The 22,729-nt window shown below is 44.0% G+C and overlaps 1 protein-coding gene across 8 annotated transcripts in view; it reads left to right on the top strand.

Moving 5' to 3' along the window:
- Positions 1 to 3,429: 3,429 nt before the first annotated feature.
- LOC126561520 (calcium-transporting ATPase sarcoplasmic/endoplasmic reticulum type) overlaps positions 3,430 to 22,729 on the top strand; it is a 112,255-nt gene continuing 92,955 nt past the window's right edge. For 4 of the 8 annotated variants that reach the window (XM_050217724.1, XM_050217723.1, XM_050217725.1 and 1 more), the window contains exons 1-4: positions 8,397 to 8,574; positions 11,794 to 11,941; positions 19,379 to 19,396; positions 22,076 to 22,158. In XM_050217724.1, the coding sequence (XP_050073681.1) occupies positions 11,824 to 11,941; positions 19,379 to 19,396; positions 22,076 to 22,158 (219 nt within the window). In that variant the 5' untranslated portion in view covers positions 8,397 to 8,574; positions 11,794 to 11,823. Of the gene's footprint in view, positions 3,553 to 3,581; positions 3,630 to 8,396; positions 8,575 to 10,059; positions 10,196 to 10,774; positions 10,878 to 11,793; positions 11,942 to 19,378; positions 19,397 to 22,075; positions 22,159 to 22,729 lie in introns of those variants that run through there. The other 4 variants (XM_050217719.1, XM_050217722.1, XM_050217721.1 and 1 more) reach the window with 4 other exon arrangements.

Below are 22,729 nucleotides of genomic sequence, written 5' to 3'. Positions count from 1 at the left end.
AAACCTTGCGTGTTACGCATCATTTGTTTGTAATAGTGACGAAACTCTGTGTGTCTGTACGTGTTTGTCTTTGTACGCCAACAGGAGTCGGGAGCACATTCGGTATGGCGGATACTGGTTTTTATTTTTATGTCAAGCTATTAAGCGAAATTAACGAACCTAGACAGTGAGACCAGCACAATCGTTAGGATTTTTTTGCTTTTCTGTTTCATCTACTCACATACCGAACAGATACAGGACGCTAAATGGCAAAAGTGAACACTCTTCTCCCCACCTATCCCCACCAACCCTACTGTTCTTTCTTCCTTTTATGTTTAAGCTGATCTTCAACCTTCTTCGCAGCATCATTCTTCCTTCTAGAAAGAGCAAAAAATGTACCCATACACAAGCACTGCTCAACGGCGTGTTTTTTGAAATTTGTTAGGCGGCTTCGTTTGTTTTATTACGGAAAATTAATTATCAAACACAGCATCCTGATGGCAATTGCGAGCAGTTTTTGTTTTAGCACCATTGTCAGCTTGGCCCTGACAGCTTGGCATCGTCAGGTGTTTTCGCCATGAAGTGACGGTTTCCCTGTTTGGAAGGTGTTTTTAGGTTTTGCTTATAATTGTAATGCGTATCAAAAACATTGAAGATTATCTTTGAAACAAATCCTTTTAGGGTATAAACCATCGCAATGCACTCAACGGAAAATAATGATAATAAAAATATTTATTTTATGAAATAAAAATTATGAAAAGAAAAATTTACGAATTAGAATTAAATATATTTCTTATTATTCCATGATTTATTTTTATTGTTTTAAGTTTTGTTCCAATTCCTTCGTAAAAAATTATAAAAATTGTAGTAAAAGCCTTTTGATCCAAACCAAACTAACGAATCTTTCTATAACGTTTTATTTTAGAAATTCGAATTTAATAATGAAAATGAAAAAATACAAACAAAATTACTCGGTCTTTTCACCTTTAATCTTTTCCACCTTCCGGGGAGGCTGACCTTGGAAAAGTAGGAAAAGTGTTCCCACTTGTTAAATAGCAAGTTAATAAATCTTCTCTCCCACCATTAACAAGACGCCTGTAAGTGTGATGCTGTGTGGAGTAGAAAAATACAAACAGTCTTAAAAGCACATATGTGTGTGTATTCCTGTGCTAACCCTGCGTGAATCTTACCCCGCGCAAACGTCACGCCATTATCCATAAATCAAACAATTGAGTATTAATCAGCGGCCACGGAGATTGGAACGCCGCGAGTGCGAACGCGCGTGTTTGCGTCTTTTGCGCGCCACGCTAACTACCTTTTAATAACAACAATCGTAACCCACCATCCTCACCGGATCCGAACGCCAGAATGGATCAGCGGTTTGACGTAGTTTGACACCTCTGATTCTTGTCCATCCAGCTCGCACAGGCGTACAATAAGCGTGTACGCACGAAACCCGAACGCAAGAAGACTTTGCGATCGGATAAGGACAGGACGCCGAAAGACGAGTCGTGTCAGTTTTCCTTTCTTCATTATATTTTGTCCAACGCTCTCCGGAGTCATGAGGTGGAAATTTTCCTTTCAAACAGCACCAAAGCGGGATGTGGCAAAAAAGAGTCGGCTGGGATGGAATGAGTTTTAACCGAACCGATCCTTACGTCAATCGCGTACGCTAAGCGACAGTGACTTTTCGCTAGACAACCGGAACGCAAACACAATGGCTCCAATAATGGAGGTGGACGCATTGGAGTTTGCATTAGACAAGACGTTTTTCTTTTTAGTATATGAGCTTCGGCTTTGTGTTGGAAGTTTCTTACGTCTTTTGGCCGGCGGAAAGCGTTCTGGTATTATCCATCTGGTTCAATATGGTTCCCCAACGCAAGCTGTCATATGATACGAAACAGTTTGCATGAATGCAAACGACATCAAGAAAAGAAAAATAAAGCGTGTATTGGGGAAGCAGGCTGGTGCAAGTTGATCTTTTCACTTGAAGTACCGGGCGTCTCCATGATTATGACCACGTGGTTGGAAATATTTTTCATAATCTAGCAACAACATTCATACTAACAAAAAGCCATTTTTAGTATTAAAAAACATTATAAAAATATTTTTAAACCATACAAGCAATTCGAAACGATGTTTGTGAACGTACATTTGATGAAATAAAAAGTTTCAAACCGAGCATTGAAGGTGAATAAATATAAAATAAATTCACAGACAATACAGGCAAGTTTTTAAACAAACAAAAACTATTCAATGTCAACTTTTCCAATGAGTGAAAACAAACGTAATGTCTCTCATGTTTTAAACAAGATTGCACAAAATACCGGCCATACATTTTGGCCATCAAATGCATTAAAATCAATTAATCAAAAACAGCAATTAATCGATCATCAAACTATCGCAAGACAAAACACACCATTTCTCACCACAAAATGTTGCAATATGACCGGTTTTGTCGTAAAATTCCTCTGAAACCAATTTCCTTGCTAGTGTTGCTCCCTCCTAGCCTTGGCACATTGCACAATCGCAATGTGCAACGATGGGGCACCATAGGCCTGTCCCGAAATGGGAAACACATTTCTCACACCACGATTGTCGCGTTACTTCATCCGGCATGCAAAAATAAACTGCATTTTCTCTACAACGTGCCACGCGCAGTGGAACAAAACAAGGTTAAAATCCCTACGATCCGTCCGATCGTTCGATCGATTTTTGCAACTCGACTGGAGCTGGTAAACCCGTACTGATTGAAAGCATATGAAAGATGAAGGATTCGTCGTCAATTTTATTGTTTTGATGATTTTGGATCGGATCGAGCAAAGTTTTATACGTCCCGGTGCACAGCACAGGAAATATTTCGTTTGTAATTTTCCTGAGCGCATCGGTTGGATTGGCGCCAAAAGCGTATGTGGAAAATGAATACCTCCCGAACGATGTGCATCACGCGTACCATCAAATGAGGAGGGTCGTGGCCGTTCCGGTTCGATGCAACCCTTGTTTGGTTTTGGCTTAACCGGAATGATTTTGCGATGATCGACTGTTTTACATTTGTTTTGATTGAAGCTGAAAGATGAGTATTTTAAACCACTGATTGGATGATTAACTCAAAATATAAATTATTAAAGTAAATTGCTTCAACACAGCTTCTTCAATTATTTAACAAAGTTAATAAATTAAAAATGCAATTTAGCATGATTAAACTGCACCCAATAAACGGCTCCAAATGAAGATGTCACCGGAGGTCTTTAGCTAAGATTCGCGAGCACGAAGCTAACTTTGCGCTTCCTCTCGGTGTGTGACAGCAAACCACATCAGACATCTGCACCTGTTCGTGCTCAGAATATTTCCATACTGTGCGCGTGTTCGTGCCGGCACCGAACCGGACCCCAAAAACCGGGCGTCCCCATGTCTGTGTTTGTTTGTAGTGGTGTGCGCCGATCCACGATCGCGATCGCGCCGGAGCAGTACGATCTGTTGGTCCCGGCGTACGGTGCCGAACCTGGTTCGGAATTTATAAAAGGACTCGCCCGGCGGCGATCCATTGCCGATTGTCTCGACCTTTCGAAACAGGTCAGTCGTCTAGGAGCGCAGCACAGCAGCCAGTGGTTTTTTCCGTCCGAATTTTTCCCGATCACGCAGTGTCGCAGGTGGTTCCTGGTTGTTTTTGGTTGGAAGTGATGGAGTTTTAGTTGGAGGGTTTTTGTTGTTAAAAAAAAATCTTTCCAAAGCTGGTGATAGTGGTGATTGGTGCCCGGAGTATATTGGAAGTGAGAAAGTGTGAATTAAGACACACACACACGCTAAACCGGATATCTCCTAGTTGGATCGTAGTGAACTTCGTGTGAAGCGCATTGAGTGAGACATTGTGACATTTGTTCGAATTTACTTACGAAGTTGCGGGTCGCCTGATCCAGCAGTTGTACGAACTTGAAGGACACAAAGAATCGTGCGTGAAAAGTGCACCATAAAACCAGACTCGAGGATTAAATAACTTCAAAACATAATACTAATCCCAAGCTTGTATAAGTAACCCAAAAGGATTATTCGTATTGGAAACACACAAACAAAAAAAGAGACATCAACCTTGCGTTGTTTTCGTCGAAAACTCTTTCTAAGAAAAGATACCGCAAAGGCTCAATCGCGTATTGCGGCAAAGCTGGCAATAACGGTATGGACAGGCAGCACATCAAGCAGCAGTGACACCTAACGACCGACCTCCGCGGCTCGCTATGAGTGATGATATTTTTAAAGTTATTTGCTTTGATGAGCAAAATAGATAGTGAACAGGTGCTTTCTATTCCCTTGTGAACAGGCCAAAGGAATGAGTAGGTGAAGAAGGAGCAGCAGTAGCTGTGCGATCTTCAGAAAAAGAAACCTTCCATTTGCCAATCACGCTCGGCGTGCGTGACAGGCGGCGAATGGTGAAGAGACTTCAAGTTTCACTTCACGCGCCTCTTCATTACCATCACCGGTGGAACAGTCCTGATCCTGTTTCGGTGAGATCTCACCGGGATGAGCTACGTTAGGAAGACAAGAGTGTTATGCAATACGATCTTTACAAGAGATCAAGAGATATCTCAAAATATGCAAAAGTATCCACGACACGTTAGGCTCTCATCAATTTAATTGTTTCCTTCTTAAAACATCAAACGAAAAGTTTGCGTGATCAGGATTGGCCAAAAATCTAATGATTTAATGTCTCGCAAAAAAAAAACCTTTTCCGCCGCTGCTTGCTAGGGGTGGAATATTTTTGCGACCTCCTCCTGTGTGTCCTATTTTTAGCCGACCAGGTCCTTTTGTCAACGCTGGGCTAACGATCACCCCGTTGCGGCAACGGGGCAGATCCTCCTTTTTTCTGTCTCCACGACAGCTTCGTCCTCGTTGCCGTTTGACCAGACCATGCTTACCGGCCCATGCTGGCCTAAACCCTGGGGCCCTGGGTGTCATTAATATACATTGGTTTGTGTGTGTGTGCACGGACGCTCTATTTTTAGTTCATTTATTCACGCCGCAATTTATTGCGCAACAGACCAGTTTGTTCCGCGTGTCTATCTGCGTATATGTTTGAGTGTGCTCGCGTGGAAATATTTGTTTGTTTCATGTGAGTGAAAAATTATTTTTCATTTACCATCTTCGATGTGTCCCTTTTACGGTTTGGCAACACGCGGTCCCTCTCTCTCCCTTTCTCCCTTTCTCTATCTATTTCCAATATTTTAATTCTTACTTGACAAAAGTTTTCTCAACACAACGCGACCAGTCCGTTTGTATGCATATGTGAGCTTTAGTTTGCCGAAACTTTTCACTTGACTGCACTTGACAAGTGTTGATTGGCATCCTCCATTCTTCTGCCACTTAACCACCAATTTTGGCATGTGTCCGTGGCTTTTGCTTAATCTCCCTTGATCATCATTCACTTCTTCACCTGGTTTGCTGTCCCCTAAACAGCTCGTATTGAGGCACATCAGCACGGGGCATTACAAGATTCCATCCTGCTTAGATCAAATATTGGCTGACATTAGCAAACGGCCGTTCCACCGAAACACAGTGTACCGTTTGCCAAGAAAGTACATCATTGAACGCAACTAACTAGAAAACGCAAACCTCCAACTACCCCCCAGGCTCGCACTTACACACGCGAAAGGTAACGTTTCTATTTCGGTACTGATTGATGAAACGTAAATTCCTGCCATCCCATCCAAAACGTAACGGTTACGAAGTTTTCAGAGGTTTTTCGGTTCACCTGTTGTTATGCCGAACTACACACGCGTACCTTCAGTGCATCGATCATGGAGTTCCCAGCTCTGGCGCTTAAATAGACATCCACCAATGATGTCAGCTCTAAACGCCATGATCAAGTACATTTGTTTTTTCGTTCTCCGGTGAGAAGGATAGCGAAAAACCTTTCGACAAACAACACCCATTGATTGGCGAAATATATTTACATAAATAGTGAGTTTTTTTTCGGTAACCTCCAGCTCACACACAGCTGCTGAACTGTTTGTTTTATCAACGATAGCGAAATTTACTTCACCTTCCACAACAAAAGCATAAGAAATTGACCACCAGCACACGCCGCTCGTTGCGTTCAGCTTTGAGGAAAATTTATGTAGTTCCAGTAGTCGTCCAACACCCGGCGAAAAATGCGTAAACAAATATCTTCCCTAGCAGTGACCGGAGGCAAATATCGAATTACTATTATAATAACGATCACTGCTTGGAACAGCTTGGGTGTAGCGAGGATCGGAAATGTGATTCTCTTCTTTTCCGAATGAAAGTATCCACACAACAGGCTTGTTGGTTGTTTTTTGCAACAACATAAACCCTCAAACAATGTACTCCAAATGGACTGGATTAAGTTACAACTTGAACGTACCGTGATTATTCATCGATGGTTTCTCGCATGAGAAGGAAAATGAATCCTGAAAGAAAAGAAAGGAAATTGTGGAACAAATCTTCCTCTCTTTTTTGTTGGTTATTTTAAGTACAAAATGATCGTGTTTTAGTACAGGAAAACTTAAAATATAGAGCATCTTTGGCCTTGATATTACTAGAGCGCGCTGTCTGTTTCGCACAACACCATCAAGCCATAGTGCTGTGTTCCCGTTTTTATCCATTACCATCGGCAAGACAGCATCAGTTCACGCGCCGAGTTCAAGTACACGATCGTATATTTATTTATTTATTTTCCAACATCAAAACTACGTCCCCCATTCCCCCCCCCCCCCCCCTTGCACTTCCTTCTACCAAACACACACACATAAGAGTAACAGAAAAAGCAAAATCTTCCTCCATATAATTCCAAATGGCAGTGGAAATCATTTTCTAATTGCTTCGACCGCCTCTCGCATTCGACTTCCAGTCGCTCGTTGTAATTTTAAGCTGCCAATTTTTATGACTTTCACCCACCGCTGGTGATCCGCCCAACCTGTCGCGGGGTTGTTGTTTTTTTTTTTTTTTTTGGGTGCATGTGTGCACGCTTTGCCAGACGTTTTGGAGTTTTCATCCCTTGGGAAAGGATGTGAATACTCTGGGCCCATTTTAAGCGCTACACAAAGATGTGATCAACTGCATACAATAAATACAGTGTATATTTAGATATAACTTTGGGGCAATAAAAAAAACGTGTTATTACGTGATTATGCAGGAAGTAGGGGCCACACCACAGCACCTCAATTCCCAAATTCTAGATCAACCCACTTCTGTCGATCAAATTGCTAAAAACCCCACCGAAACACCTTTCTTTAATGCATCTTTCAACTTCATTCTACACTTGGCTTCTACCTCTGGCCCATTTTCCCGGCTTCAAGCTTCCACCGTTCGGCGCAATCAATGCACGCGGAGCGCACGCAACGTAGCGTAACGAGAGAGGGATTATTTTATTTTTAAAATAATTTATCTGCACCTTCTAATATTAACCGGGCGACCCTGGGATTGGGTAAAAATAATTGACCGATGGCTGTATGGTGCTCCGGGGGTTCATAGCTCAACAAAAAAAGAAAACCGCCCTCCCATTCGCATTTTCGGAATCCTCCATCCGCTGGTGCGGATGTTGCGAAATGCGGTTCCGGGCTGGTTTGCTTTTGAACGATACACTGTGCTTGTGGTGAGAGATTTCAAGTGGGTTTGTTGCAAAGAATAGAGGATAGAGTAAAAACGATGATTGGTTGTACTGACTCATCTGGTTTGGATCATATTTTCACGCAGAATCGATCAGCCAGTAGTCAGCTACCACAACGTGCCCTGGCTTAAACCACATGGCTATGGGACAGAAATTCGGAAGAAAGTTTCAATAATAGACAAGCGCCGAATGTAGCAAAAGCCGAGCGTCCATCAAGTTCGGTGGACATTGGCCAAATGGAAGCAGCAGGCAAACCGTCGCTCATATAGTTCTTCGGCGAAGATCGTGGTCCTAGGCATGGCCGAGCGTTCTAAAAGTGGTACCTCTATTCCCGGGGACTTACATTGGCTTGAAAAGGCCATCTGGGGACCGCCAAACTTGTAGCGACAGCCGGACTTTGGCAGGCGGCCTATTGCGCATGTCCCGGATGAAGATCCGATCCGGTCCGTTCGAACGTCTCGAAGACCTAGAAGAGAGCGGTCTCTCTTGATTGTGATCGTGTTCACCCGTGGGGGGGTTTCAGCGTCTCAGTTATCTCAGATACTAAAGAATCAGTGAATTTTAATTGTTCATACAGGTTGGTAAAGCATTTTTCGCTGCTTGGAAAAATTCACCTCAAGCGATATTTGGATATACACAAAAATACACGTATAAAAAGCTCCGGTACCCGCTCGCCAACAGTTTGAAGAGTGTGAGAGAAAAGGATTAATTTTCCGGTATCTACAAATGCGCCGCGCTCGGAGATACTTTCTGCGCCGATCGTGCAGTGATCTTCGTTGAAGAGATCTTTAGTTGTTCACGAACGTTTCACTGGTGTGCACTGTTTCGGTCAGTGCGTTACTGTCCTTGCGTGTTACGTTTGTGACCACTGTCTCTACCCGCCTCCTGCGTGTAGAGCCCCAACGGCACCAACTGACCGCGACTAGTTGGCTGCTCAAGTGCTCTGTTACATAACGATCGTGCAGATACATTTGGTGAGTGTGTTCCGCCTGTTCTAGGCAATACAGAGGAAAAAGTCGTTGTATGAGGATCGTGCAATACTTATAGTGGATTGTCAAAAGTTTATTTGGAATTAGTTAAAATGAGAAGATTTTGTTTTGTTTTACAAAAATTGTGAGGAGCATTAAAATCACAACTCAAGGAACAGTGTTCGTAAAGTGCTTCTAAGAGGCTAGATAGATCTCAACCTAGCTATTTATAAGTAAATTAAGCATTGATCTGGTGCAGTTTCACAACAATTTGGTCAATGCTGTTCCAACACAAAACAGCGCAGCGTTTCCGTTCTAATTGCGCCGTTAACGTATGAAAACTATCATCTGGACGTCAACAACATCAATATGGTACCTCACCCTCTGAGGACAATGCTGTTGATCTCTCGTGAGAAAACCCGCCCCCTCCCTGTGATCAAAGTCGATCGAACGGCATCGGTCAATGGCAGTTTCACTGTTGGTTTTTTTTTTTATAAAGCAGGTTTGGCGTTTCAGACAGATGTCCCAAAAATAGTTTCAGCCCTTTGAACAGTCGCTGTTTGAATCTTTATCGGTGAGCTAAATTAGTGCAGTTTGTGTTGGGACGGCCATCCATATGGGGAGGTGTAATTTGTAGAGCAATGTTAAGCTGTTCTAAATTGCTAGCCCTCATTTATCGGCCGTCTGCACGCAAAAGGGGAAAACCCCATTAGCGGCAACATAAATCAATCAACGCAAAGAAATACGCTACCTTGAGCAGCACATACATTTAGCGAGGCATGTTTGAGTCAAATTTTTAGCAGAGGGCTGTGATACGTGTTCTATTGAACGACAAAAATGATTTGGTTAGTCATTAATTTGTTGCTGATAATTTTCAATAGTTTTCTCATGATTTTTGTAGTTTGAAAATGCTCAGCTATTCAACTTTTCAAGGGTAATCAATTAAACTTTTCAAGCTGAAAATGGCATTCAAAATTATTATGAAATAAAAGCCAACAAACAAAAATATTCATAAAATACGGAAAACCAGTCAAAACTAATTAAAAGGAAGTGAAATAATATTGAAAGAGCTGCCAGTTCAAATTCAAAATCAAGCGAAACAAACTTTGACAGCTCTCCATGCACATTTTCGCTCGAACGCTGTATGGGGAATGGGCGTTTACAACCGTTTGCTGCAGTACTTCTCTACCGCAACGTTTCTAATTATTTTTTTGGTTTATTTTAGAATGATTCAATCATACAACTAAATGCAGTTTCTGTAAACAAATTTGAAGCAATTTTATAAACATCTACCAATTTTAAAAAAGGTTGCATAACTTCAGTTTCCTGTTCAAATGTCACTAGTGCCTGTCCGATAGGCTTCCCAGTGTGCCACATTTGGCAGCTGGTAAGAGCGAGCAGAAAAAAAGTAATCAAAGATCCGGTCGCATAGAAAAAAAAAAACGCTGGAGCTCATTTGTCGTTTATTCCCTTGCAAAGCGAACGGGTTTACGGCGATCCGGTCCCTTTGTGCTTGTGCGATTGTTTCTCGTGTTGCGCGCGGAGTGCAGTTGTTGTTTCGTTGCAGTTCTCCGTGCGCTTCTCCCTGCGCTTGAGCGGGGGTGCGATAGCAAAAGCTAAAATCCTGGTTAGTAATAGTGGAAGAAAGTTGCTGTTATCTTTGTTATATTCCCGGGATTAGTTGGAGTACGGTTTTTTTTTTTATTACTTATGGCCAGACGCACGCTTGGTTCTTTCTTTGTACCGTACGCGGATTGTCCACGTAAAGCACCCGAACTACAATTCCATCGGTTCCTGCTACAAAGCAAAATCATGCGTTTTTAGTTATTACCGTGCAATGGTTGCATGTGTGTTCGTGTGTATGCACGCGTGTCAAAGAGGGGAAGTGTGATGTGGAGCATTGTAGAAAAGGACGTTTTTCGTTGATAGTAAAAGCCCATACACGGTAAACATTGGTCCCGGAACGCTTCATTGCAATATTGGACAATGTGGAAAAATGGTGTACAATCTTCGTGTGGCATCATACCGTGAAGAAACAGTAAAATATTGAAGCTCAATCAGCGCCAGGCCAGATAGTCACGGCTTTTTGGCCAACTCATTCCAACCGTTACAAACCTTTTCCGTGTGCCGAGCGCCGTTGTGTGTGCGTGTGTTCGATCGCACCGCGCGCGTTTGGGTGTGTGAGTGTGCGTGCGATTTTTTTTTTGCTTCGTTCATTTCACGGCTGGGTTGCGAATGCGTGTTTCCTTTTCCGATCCCTCTCGCTCTCGCTGTCCCTTTGGCCCGTGGCGCAATACACAAATCACCACGTAAGTGTTTATCGAAAAGAGTGAGCGAACGAACGAGCAGATCTTTACGTACGACTCCGCAAAGGAATGTTTCGTGAGATAATTTTCTTTCCGTTTCGTGTACCGTCGTCGTCTTAGATTATCACGTCTTTCGATCGCAGTAGACGTTTTGCTCGGACTGCTGCAGTGCTCTTGAAAAGGTAGTTTCCCAAGTGAAAAAAGCATCCTGTTTGATGAAATCTATGTGACTAGTTGTGAAGAAGCACCCCAAACTCGAAGCAAGTATTCAGTTAGTCAGGTCACCCGGGCGGCAGGTTTTGTAGGTTATGTTAAGCGGTCGCGATTCCGGGGAGGCAAAGAAAACGGTGCCAGTTGTATGTATCATGGCATGGCATGCTGTCTTAACACGTTTAGAATTGTCTCGTGTCCGCTACTTGGACCTACCGCGGGGAATTACTTTTCGCAACACCGGTAGAATGTACCACCGGACCACTAAACGCGTCAAACGTCAACAGTGCCACATAGTGCGGAAAAGGGTTAATGAACTCCAAAAATGGTGCCCAGCGAGTTTTCGCATACGTGTGTAGTGTGGCTGCTTACTCGGTATTTCACCATCGTCATCATCGTTTCTTTAACGCGAATCGAAGCAGAAACGTGTGCATGTGTCACAATCGGGGCAAGCGATCTGCCTACAACCACCCCATAGTCACTATCAGCTGTGGGCAGTAGGTTAGGTTCGCTGATCAATCACCACCACCACCACGACCACCACTAGCAGCACCGTTAGCCAAAAACATACCACCGACAGTGCGTGTGATCTGTGATCGGGAAAAATAAAGGATCTAATTCCACCTATCAAGGCGCAACCCTGACCACAAAGGTAGAACCAAACGTATACTTATCTGTCCCTTTTCTCTGTTTCGCCTTTTCGCTCTAGAACTGCCGGTAACACAAATAATCACCCACCATGGAGGACGGCCATAGCAAGACCGTCGATGAAGTCCTAAGTCACTTCCGCGTCGACCCGGAGAGAGGTCTCTCCATCGACCAGGTGAAAGAATACCAGAAGAAGTATGGACCGAATGGTAAGTGTTTTGTCTAGCTGATTTTTGTGTTTTCATTTTAGATTGCTTTAGAGAGGCCAGTCTCAGATTCTCTTGATGGTTCTTCCTTAGGAAAGATGTTAGTATTAACCACGATCGTGTCAGATGTATGAACCCATGGAAAATTCGAATGGAAAGACACTATTGATTTCGAAAATTATGTTCGAGAGAAATATCTGGGCGAAAGGACAAATCTATCTGGCTGTGTTGTTGCTACTTTTCATGACGAAAATCGAACCACCTTTGGATGGTGTTCGTTCATTCGTTGGTGAGACGAGGATACCTATCTTGCGGAGTATCTCGAGCTGAGTACTGTGCAAGTGGTCGTTACTTTCCGGAGATAAGGTATTCGCGAGAAGGTCATTAAGGCGGATGTTAGTCTCGTGCACAAGGTGTGTGTGTGCATGTGGTTAGTTTTCCTTTTTTTGTGGATGCAAATGAGCGAAGGTGGTCGTTTGTGATAAGTAACAGCACGAGGTTGAAATTCTAGCTGTCACACGAACCACCTGCGCTTCGAATAATAACTGTGCATGCGACGGGACAATTTCGTATGCTAAAGGGTGAGGATAATTTATGTTCGCCCAGCTTTTTCGTTATGGTTCACGATTTCACGACACCTCTGCGAATATGAGTGGTGCCTTAAGTTGTTCATAATTAAATATTGACTAGTTTGTAATAGGTTTTCTTTTCGTTTCCCGACAGTAGACCTTGAACCCGTTCTTGTAACGTTTCTTGTAAAAAATAGAATCCCTTTTCACTATCGCCCAAAACATTGACCGGAGTACGGGTAAGACATTGACAGAAATTTTTAATTTATAGGCATTACCTTTGCCCTCCGGTGGGATTTGGTAAACATCGACACCAACACCACAAATGATTCAAATTTTTGAAGCAAATTAAGATACCGTAATTTGTTTTGGTTTTTAGTTGTTTACACGTGGGACACCCCCTTCAGCGCCCCACGATCGCGACTGTCTGACCTCAAAAAGTAGGCTCGAAAGGGCCCATTTATTACAATACATCACGAAAAATCAATTAACCGGCACGATTTTAAGACGTGGAAGTGCGCTAAATATAGCATTTGCGTGGCGCGCCGTGTTTGCGAGCTCCCTCAGCGGAGAGAGCTAGCTAGCGCTGTTCTTAGCGTTATTTTCCATCGCTGGAAGAAAAACACAAACACACATTTTCCTCTAACTTTTTGGTACACTGCATGAAAAATGGCTCCAATTTTTATGACCGAATAACATAATTAAATTATTCGAATTGATCAAATGGGGACACCTTCTTTGAGTTGAATGGTTTAACAATGTATTAATGACGATAGCGGCCTTGCAGGGAGAGGACCACATCGGGAGTCGATAGCACGCTGTAAGATTAGGTTATCAGTAGCACCACCGACCGTCTGCACCAAACCACCTGTTTGCCAGCAAGTGTGAGCGTATCGACCCATGCAGCCCTTTCCTTTCCGGCTACGTTTCGGTAGCCGTATGTTTTGCCACAATGTTTTTTTTTTTCTTTTACAAACGCCAGTCGAACGAGTTTGTGATAATCCAATTAGAGATGGTGCCATTAGACGCAGGGTTGGTTCATTCTTCTGTACTGCTACCGATTTCCGTCATTAATCAATCGTCGGTAATTAGCAAACGCCGTCTCGATGTGTATAAAGAGTGGTTGGCGTTTACTCGTGTTGCTGTACAATATTGTTCCCAAGAAAATTCTACCAGCACGAAAAACAAATGTGCATGTTTGCCGTTGGTCAATACAGGCACGACGGTATCTATCCAACGGTAAACATCCGTCTATATAGTCCACAAAGCACCTCTGTGTAGTGTGATGGTAATGGAAGTAATAAACCGGGTAATCTTATTACTCTCAAAATGCATCCCTTTTTGGGCTTATAATATGTGGGTTTAAATTGTGTTTGGTATAAAATTAAACCCTACAGTTTGTGACCCGGGCGGCACTGAAGTACCCTTTTCGGGGACTAAGTTCAACAGCGCCTACCAGTGTTGCCCTCTCTAAAAGGGCGCGAGCTTGGGAAGCAGGTGGAACAAAGGAAAAGTGTCATAGAGAGAGCGAGAGGATGAGTACCACTAACCACTTGAAAGTTTTCACCTCTTTCCTCTTCATCCATGCCGTCGCAAAGACAATGTCAAGCGAAATTGCACTGTCGGTGAAAATAACCAAGGGCTGCAGGCGTAAAGCAAGACTGCATCGTACCAAAGCTCTTTAACCGGGTCACACAGCACGCTTTTCCACCTAGGGCCGGGCCTGTGATTGATAGTAGCGAGCATAATACCACACAAAAGTCGCTTCTTGTGTCTGGTCATTGTACCATCAGAACCGCGCCTGACCCGAACAATCAATTTTGGTTCTCTGGTCAAACATATATAGGATATGTTCTTCCTTAACATATTCTATATAGAAGAATAGAAGAGCAATATTGGATGTATATATGTCCTTGATAGGAAATGAGGTTTTGGCTCACAACAAGGCCAGGACAAACAGGTGCAAAACATAACTCCGGTTCTCCAAAGTAAAGTCCCTCACGCAACGCTGAGATGTTACCGTGAACAAAAGAACTGATGCGTGGTCTCATCTTCTAACCCCGGGCTGCTGTGAGCTGTATGGGTGTGATCTATTTTCGAGATCTTCCGTTGCCTTGACGGTTATGCACGCTTTGTTGCGTCGTAGTCCCCGTCCCCGGGATCCCCGGGATCCCCGGGGGCAGTAGTAGAGGCATAACGAAAGGTGCTAATCGATCGTGTATATCCACACCTTTGCTGTTTTGCGTTGGTCAAGGTGATTCGCGCTCGATATCACGAGATTCGCTGGAAGATTGGCGCTCGTATAAACATCGACTACCCCCTGATGATTAGGGGGAGGGGGGCAGAAGAGGATCGGTGTGTGGAATCGTTGCGAAATGGGGATACCGAACTCTCGACGCCTAGACTCCAGAAGCAGCGACCGTAACATCTTCGGCCTGCTCCAACCATTTCACAACGTTCTTATGGAGAAAGGAATGGTTTTTTTTTTCAGAGATAGTTGATACGGTGCAAGAGATCGCTCTCGCGATCGGCGATTGTGGCTCTATTGTGGTTGCGAGAGCGCAACACAAACTCTGTATGGCCACGTGCGTAAGCATTACTCCTCCAGACGGCGCTTGTGTGTTTTACTCACGATCGCCACTGCCTCCTTTGACGTCTTGATCATCGTGGTAGGGGTACACGAACCATTTTCCATGGGGAAAAGGTGCCTGTAGGTGGTGGCAGTAAACCGCGATCGGCAGAGGAATCGCTTTGACGTCAAAGAACGTTATACTGCTCATCCACCCTTATTGCCGGTGATCGTGCGGTTTACCCCCACACACACAGACACACGCACACGGGCGGATCGATTGCGTTCTGTCGAACGGGGCCGCAAGGTGATTGTGTGGTGTAGTAGCAGCAACCGTCGACAATGTCGTAGTCTTCCTTCGCTTACGATAATCTTCGCTCAGGCGGCAACCGCGACGACAACTGCGTGACGCTACAACGGCAAGGTGTTCCACTCCGTTGTCGAGGCTGTATGCGTGTGTGTGCACACTTGTAGTTACAGCTGTTTCTCCCTAAAAGCTCATTTGCTCGGGGGTGGTACGAACAACAAATGCTTGGCCGACCCTAGGCACAATCTAATGCACAGAGGACAGCTTTTTTGTCATCTCAATCATTTTATGGCAAACGACATCATCATGACCCACGACTCTACTCCGCCAGAACACAACGCTACGGTACGATTCGAACAATTCTCATGCTCGGCGGGAGTCTCTCGATCGATCAGTTCGATGGATGGGAAGGTTTCCCGTTTCGTTTTTTTTTCTTCTCCAAACCACTAGCATTTGTTTCATCCAATTGCTAATCGCGTGAAATATACTGCATCGTCGGCATTGCCCTCGGCGCAACAACCTCCAACAATCGCGCCGTGTGTTTGTGTGCTTGCAAGTTTATGTACGCATTCGAATTGAGGTCGTTTGTGTAGCAGCGACGCCTGGGGCCGGGGTCTGGTCGTGTGTGGTGTGGTACGGGTCGGAAGTTAGTTTATGAATAATTCGCACCGTCACACCGCGTCCCCAAATCGGACATTTTGTCGTCGGCAGGGCAGGTGTCTTGCAGAAGTGTTGTGACAACTGGACAGGTTTTCCCTTTCGGTCAAGGATCGCTCAAAACGCTTTGCCAGCAATGAAATAAATCATGGGAAATGAGACTTGACTTCTTGCCTTGTGGTCATATATGGTTGCGTCGTGCGTTTAACGGCGTTTATCCATGATCTTAACAGAAACCTCAAAAACTGATGTTTTCTCTGGTAGTAGCGTGGTGTGTCTGGTATGTCTGGAATCTCCTAAGTTCTTTACCCTATTCTCCTATCGAACAAACGTATTTGTACGCGCGCGCGCCCGTGTGCTCTGGCTGGAGATATAAAGTGAAGATCGATAATAAAAATCCAACTTCAAACGATCGCGCTCTGGTCGCGTCTGCTGTTGTTTTAGTACGACCGGCTTTTGAGCGACCCAGAATAGCAGATAGGAAGGGAAGATTTGTTTGGTGATGTTGTTGCTGCGCGTGATTCGTGGAAATGAATCGTACCTCTTTTTCGATCGTTGATCGACTTACGAATTAAAGTTAAAATCTTTCTACCGGGTTTGAGGGATATTTATAAAATCTCTCTTCACTTCCTGGAAAAATCAATTAGACGCTACATGCATATGGGTGCATAAATTGATTGCTTTAAGCCATTTTCTTTTTTTTTGAGGATTTTCCGGGATGATTCTGGAAAAAAGGATTTTCCGAATTGAGTAACTTATTGGTCAATAATGTCAGGATGACAGGCTCAAAAGGTTCATTGGTTCGTTTATTAAAGCTAAGAACTAAGACTCTCCTTCGGCGGCCCACCTGTTCTTCTTTCCTACTACTACTTGTGGAAATTCAAACCATTGGTTCCACATTCCAGACACATTTAAAATAACTATCGCGATGAAAGGTTTATGACGTCATTAACTAAAACACTGTTCTGACTGCGTGGCAAAAGAGCTAAGGGCAGATGCGCCAGGAAAAGCGCGAGTGTTAAAGTGTGGAAAATTAATATTTCTCTCACTGTAGCGCGCCCTTGAAATTAACCATGTGAAAATCTTAAACCATCGACGGTATCGATCATCGTGTGTGTACCCTTGGTTGGAGGGGGTTTGAACAACGGGAGAATGAAGGAACCACTCCATGATGATGTGGATCAACGTTTTTATTCGATTAGATTGCAAAAGATAGCAACGATGCCCACGCCTGGTTGGGTTATTTATTACATTTTTCTAACCTCACCGAGAACAAGAGAGAATGATTCATCGAACAGCGTGTATGTGCTGTTACTAGGAAAATCCCTTCAAACCGAAACGGAAGATCGGTTGTATAACTGCGCTTTTCCTCTACGCACCTATAATAATCTATTTAAAACGTATCTTTCCGACCAACACCGTAATCGGGTTTGATAGTTTATGATCATGAAGAGAAACCGAGAAGAGGATCTGTATTGCTAAGACGAAAGAAATGTGCGCGCTGTTAGGAAGCAAAACCTCGCGTGATCACAACACAACGTCCGAACAGCGATCAGAAACAGTAGCGAAGAAGTGTATTAACAGATGTTCGATGTTTCTAAAACAAAATCACTTGACAAGTGTTTCTTTTTTTCCAAATCGGCCAATGAGACATGGCTTTCATTGCGTTACGTAGACATTCAACGATATGATGGGTTTTTTTCTCCTTAATGTCGATGATGGTCTTTGGAGGAGGACTGTTCACTAAATAATCTCTCTGTCAATCGCAAGGACAGTTGGCCTGCTGGGCGTCCGTTCATTGAATCGGCCGTATGCAGTGTAGAATATTAAATGATTGGCATTTCGAAGTACACTTAAGGTCATAAATGAGTAATATTATTCACCAAGTACAAACCAGACTGTTCTGCCATAGTTTATTTACATAGCTATCGGACTACCACTACATTGATCCAGATATATTAGAGAATCGTGATCCCGAATCGATTCCAACATCTTATCTGTATGGCAGCCAGACATTTCGAGGGATTTAACCTTCGGTTCCAGGCTTTCTGAAATTTTGAGGCTAGAACCCATTCTTCCGGAACTCGTTACCACGTACGTTCGTTCTGGCATGCTTCCGTTCCAATGCTATAGTGCGGCACGATCATAAAGAAACAATAATTTAATATCATATCATCGAGCATAAAAGAATGAGGGAGAAAGAGAAAGCGACAGATTGTAGTAATGTGTGCTTTATTTATAAATATTCAACCTTTCCGTCGTCCGTCCGGCCGTGTCCATGTGGTGTGAACGAGAGTTCTGCCGCCGGCATTCTCTTGCTTTTGTGCAGTTTTTCACACTCCTGATTTTTCTTTCCTCGGGCTGGATTTTCGGCAACTGGACTGTGAAGAAGCAGTGAGTACGCACAGCAGAAAAGCCAACACATCGCGTGGTTTCGTTCTTTCTGATGGCAGAGCAAAGGTTTGGAAGCAACACCAGCAGGTAGTGGTGAGTAGGAGGTGCGCAAAGAAAACGGTTTTTTTCCATGCTTCACCCACCGGTAATTCGGACAACGAAGCTGTGTGTGAAGGAAGTTTGTTTGCTGTTGTTGGCGTTGCGGTACTGTCCGAGGATTGTGTATTAAGCGCGGGCGCCCACCTGACTTTCCATCGTCGCTCGTCCCGGCCATGGTGTTTTGCTATTGCTGCCGCCGTAGGTTGTTGGTCCCTCAAGTGGAGACGAAGCGTCTATTTTTGGGTGAACTGTTGCTGGATTACGAAGGTAACGCTTTTCGCGGCACAATCTTACCCCGTGTTGTTACGCTCATCGTCAGCAGTAGTAGCAGAAGCGAAGAATGGTTGTTTCCTTTTTAGTGTGAGGTTGATTATTTTTCCTCCTCCCAGGGTAGCCGCTATTACTGGCGCTGCTACTGTGTCTAGAAATGACAGTAGTTGTTCGTTCAAGCGTGATAACACAACATCGGTTCTTATGTGTCCGAAGATAGTGTGTAATGTACCGTGGATTTATGATAAAAGTTTTCCATTTTTTAAAGATTTTTGCTAGATATTCTATTGGCATGTCTTATCTACTGTTTAAAGAGTCGTATAAAAACATTGACGTCAAACTGCAACGTCCTCGTACACGGGGATCCACTGGTTGACCTCAAGTGGAGGGATGATGGTCAAATCTTAACGTGCTCGCTCCGCTCCAATTAGCACGTGAACGATCGATTGATCTTCACAACGCGCGCTAGACACCGTATCTGAGACTGCGCTTTTGCTGTCGATGTATTAAATTCTGTTTTCCAGCCCAAGTATGCTAATAGATTTTTTTCTCTTCTCTTTTCTTTCTACCCACAGAACTACCCGCTGAGGAAGGTACGTATTTGAGTCTAAGAAGAACGAAGGGTGTTGGGGAGAAAAGGGTTGCATATCGTTCGCGTTACGATAGAGTTGGCTCGGTTTCATCAGCTGTTGGATGACTGACGGCGAATCGCGAGATAGAAGTTTCTCTTTCCATACTATAGAAAGCCACAAAGAATAGGTGCAAAATATGGTGAAACAAAACGCCAACGTTCCCCCATAAGGACGGATTTGGGGAATGGCGATGACGCGTGATGGTGGTGGCCGAGGAAGGCAAGAATAAATAAAATCGGTACCCTTTTCTGGGCACCCGAGACAACGTCGTCACTTTGACGATTTGGAAACTAGTTCTAGACGTCAGCAGCAGGGGCTTGGTAAATGAAACCGCCGAGAGGCGCTGAAGCGAGCATTCATCAAACAAAGACCGTTCCCGTTGTCATTCGCTCGTCCAGCAGCATCAGCAGCAGCAACACCTTCGCGGTTAACCTATCAGCAGCGGAACGCGACTTTGAGGTAGCTCCAGCGAGATGAAACGGTTTCATAAATCTGGATATTTGTTCGTGAAAGTCAAACGAACTGCGCGTTTTCCACAGAGTGGACAGTCTTCCCTGCTTCTTCGTTGGCTGACGTGGCGCAAAATTTGAGTTCGATTGTATGACCCACGTTAGGCACCTCACCCACCCTATGCAGATGCTCCGTTGCCCAGTCTTTGTTCGCTCTGTTTACTGTACACAGTGAGCTCTCTGGACCCGAATGGTCTAATGGCGCCATAAGATAAGAAACAGATGAAGCTACTACCAATCTGTACGTTCGCAGGTAGTATAACACGATGGGGCTGCTATGTATGGAACGATTCGCCCGCGTCAAACGTTTAACCACAGACCAATTCACATGTACCCGTGTGTTTGTGTGTGTTTGTATGTATGCAAATGTTTGTGCGCCTGGTCGTAGTGTCCGTAAAGGGTTCTATCATATCAGTACCGCGTGTAATGCTGGCTCACATTTCCCGAACTGACTGCGCACGATGAAAGGAGACAAAAAATAGGCCATGTAAATATGGGAGAGCGTGCCTGCAGTCGAGAGGACTAACGATGTTGCATCTTTATTATCGGAGCGGACGTGTGTGTGGCCCAAGGTGGTGTGTGCATTTTGAAGGATGGCAATATTTACTCGACCCTACGACTGGCAGACGAGAAGTGCAGAATTTTCGATGACGACCTCTCGTCATGCCTCGTCATGCCGCTTCCCAGTCCAAATCCATCGGTGGTACACTGTTTGAAATTAATGGAAAACGATCGTTAGATGTGTATTTGCTGGTACCTTCAAATGACGAGCGGAAGTAAAATTAAGAAATAAAAGAAACATGTGAGAGGTGGCAGCACCGTTATATTGGGAAGGCACAGAAGGATGTGAGATTATGCACAACAACCTCTCCCACCGGGGAATGGAACATTATACAACACGGCAAACGGACACTTTTCACTGGTGATGTTTCTATTTATACACGCCGGTTGTTTATCCGGTGGTTCAACAAATATTCATACCGGCGTCGGAATACATCGAGAAAGGATGATAGGGAAATGGAATTTTTATTATGATCCGTTTGTTGATAAAGCACTGTAAGGTATATCAGGTGACAAATAGTACGAAATCCGGTTCAAGATATAAATTGCTCCACAACCATTGTGCCGGAACGCCGGCATTGTTGGTAATGCCTTAAGCTGTGATGTCTCGTGAAAACAACACAGATTAAATGAAAGCAAATGTTTGCCTGACTGGGGGTAATCAAGCTTGGTGTACGTGGTACCGGGATTCATCATCATCATCATCGTCACCGTCATACGGTGAGAACGATGGCTTCATAGTCTGTGACGAAAGTGATACACCCAACACCACCCGATGATGCTCGGCGAAGGCGCTATTTTTATGCGCCCCTGACAAAAATAAGTATTACGTGCTAAGTACGTACGTGCGTACGTTCCTGCTGCGTACGTACGTTTTGGGCCGTCTGTGGCCGTCGGATGCGTACGGGCAGGCGTTTGACCTGTCCTCAACCGATAGCATTCTTAATGCAGAGCATCGTGTTACGCATGTGAATAAGCACCGAAGGACGCATGCTGTTCGTGTGTATGTGTGTCCAATGGATGTTCTATGCTGCAGTGTAACATATGCCATTTTGGACAATAATTCGGTTCATTACACGCGAATCCTGTGTGGTATTAATTTTAAACAAAGGTGTAATTTTACTGCCTATTAATCTCTGTACGACCAGGCAATGTTACCCTTTTCAATTATTATTTTACTGGAAAGGTTTAGTACCTTATTGCGAGTATATGAAAAACGAAAGATACATTGTTCACCATTAAGTACCGGAGAATAATGGAAACACAACGTGCCTTTAAACATGCATCAACGACAGCGACAGTGAGAATTAATTGGATAGCGTTACCAGCAAACAACGTAATTGCTGCTGCCTGGTGGTGGAAACGCATGCTGATGAAGATCTTACCGAGCACTACTTCTCTATCGTAACCGTACCGAAGGCAACGAACTTCCCCAGAGAGCGATATCCGGGTGGCGATACATACAGGTGGCAGACCGGAATAAACAATTGCAAACAGTTGTTGCCAAAGCAAACTAATCGGACTATTCTCCATCTTTCTCTCTCTTTCTCTCTCTTTTTCTCCCCCGCAGGAAAGACACTTTGGCAATTAGTGCTTGAACAGTTCGATGATCTTCTAGTAAAGATTCTGCTGTTGGCCGCTATCATTTCATTTGTAAGTATCTCCGACAGAACGCGATAAAACCTGGATGAAGAAGGTATTGCATTCGTACGTCCAGAGTGCTTGAAGACCTGTCTAGTTGAAGATGTTTTGGCTGAATGTTAGCCGATGCGATGTGGCTTGGAATCGATGGATGGCATTTTACACCGTTATTTCTGAGCTAATCTGATATTCATCAAGCATCCGCACCGATCCCGGTGTGACATTCTTTAGCCGATGTGCCAAAAATCGGTTTATGTTATTCATTTCATTTGACGAAAACCGTAAACACTACACGCAGAGGAGGTGTGGTTGACAGGTTTTATTTCGTCTGTTTTGCATTTTGTGTGTAGCATCCTACCTTCCTTGTATTTGTGTCTTAGCTCTCACTCTTTTCTTTCCAAAGCATTCTGGACTACATTTCGTTACGATTTCTGTGTGGCGGTGTGGCATTTGAAGATGTCCGTTCTGTTTGGTTGGCTTTTTTTTCTAGTAACATTTCCAAAAATAACTATCCTTTGGGGTGACTTTTTCCCGCCACTAGATTCTAAACTTTTGGTAAAAAACGATATGACGCGATGTTGTT

This window comes from Anopheles maculipalpis, chromosome 3RL, assembly GCF_943734695.1.
Source record: "Anopheles maculipalpis chromosome 3RL, idAnoMacuDA_375_x, whole genome shotgun sequence".
NCBI classification, from domain to species: domain Eukaryota; kingdom Metazoa; phylum Arthropoda; class Insecta; order Diptera; family Culicidae; genus Anopheles; species Anopheles maculipalpis.
The sequence above is the reverse complement of the archived record's forward strand: the minus strand, read 5'-3'. Positions and strand labels throughout refer to the sequence as shown.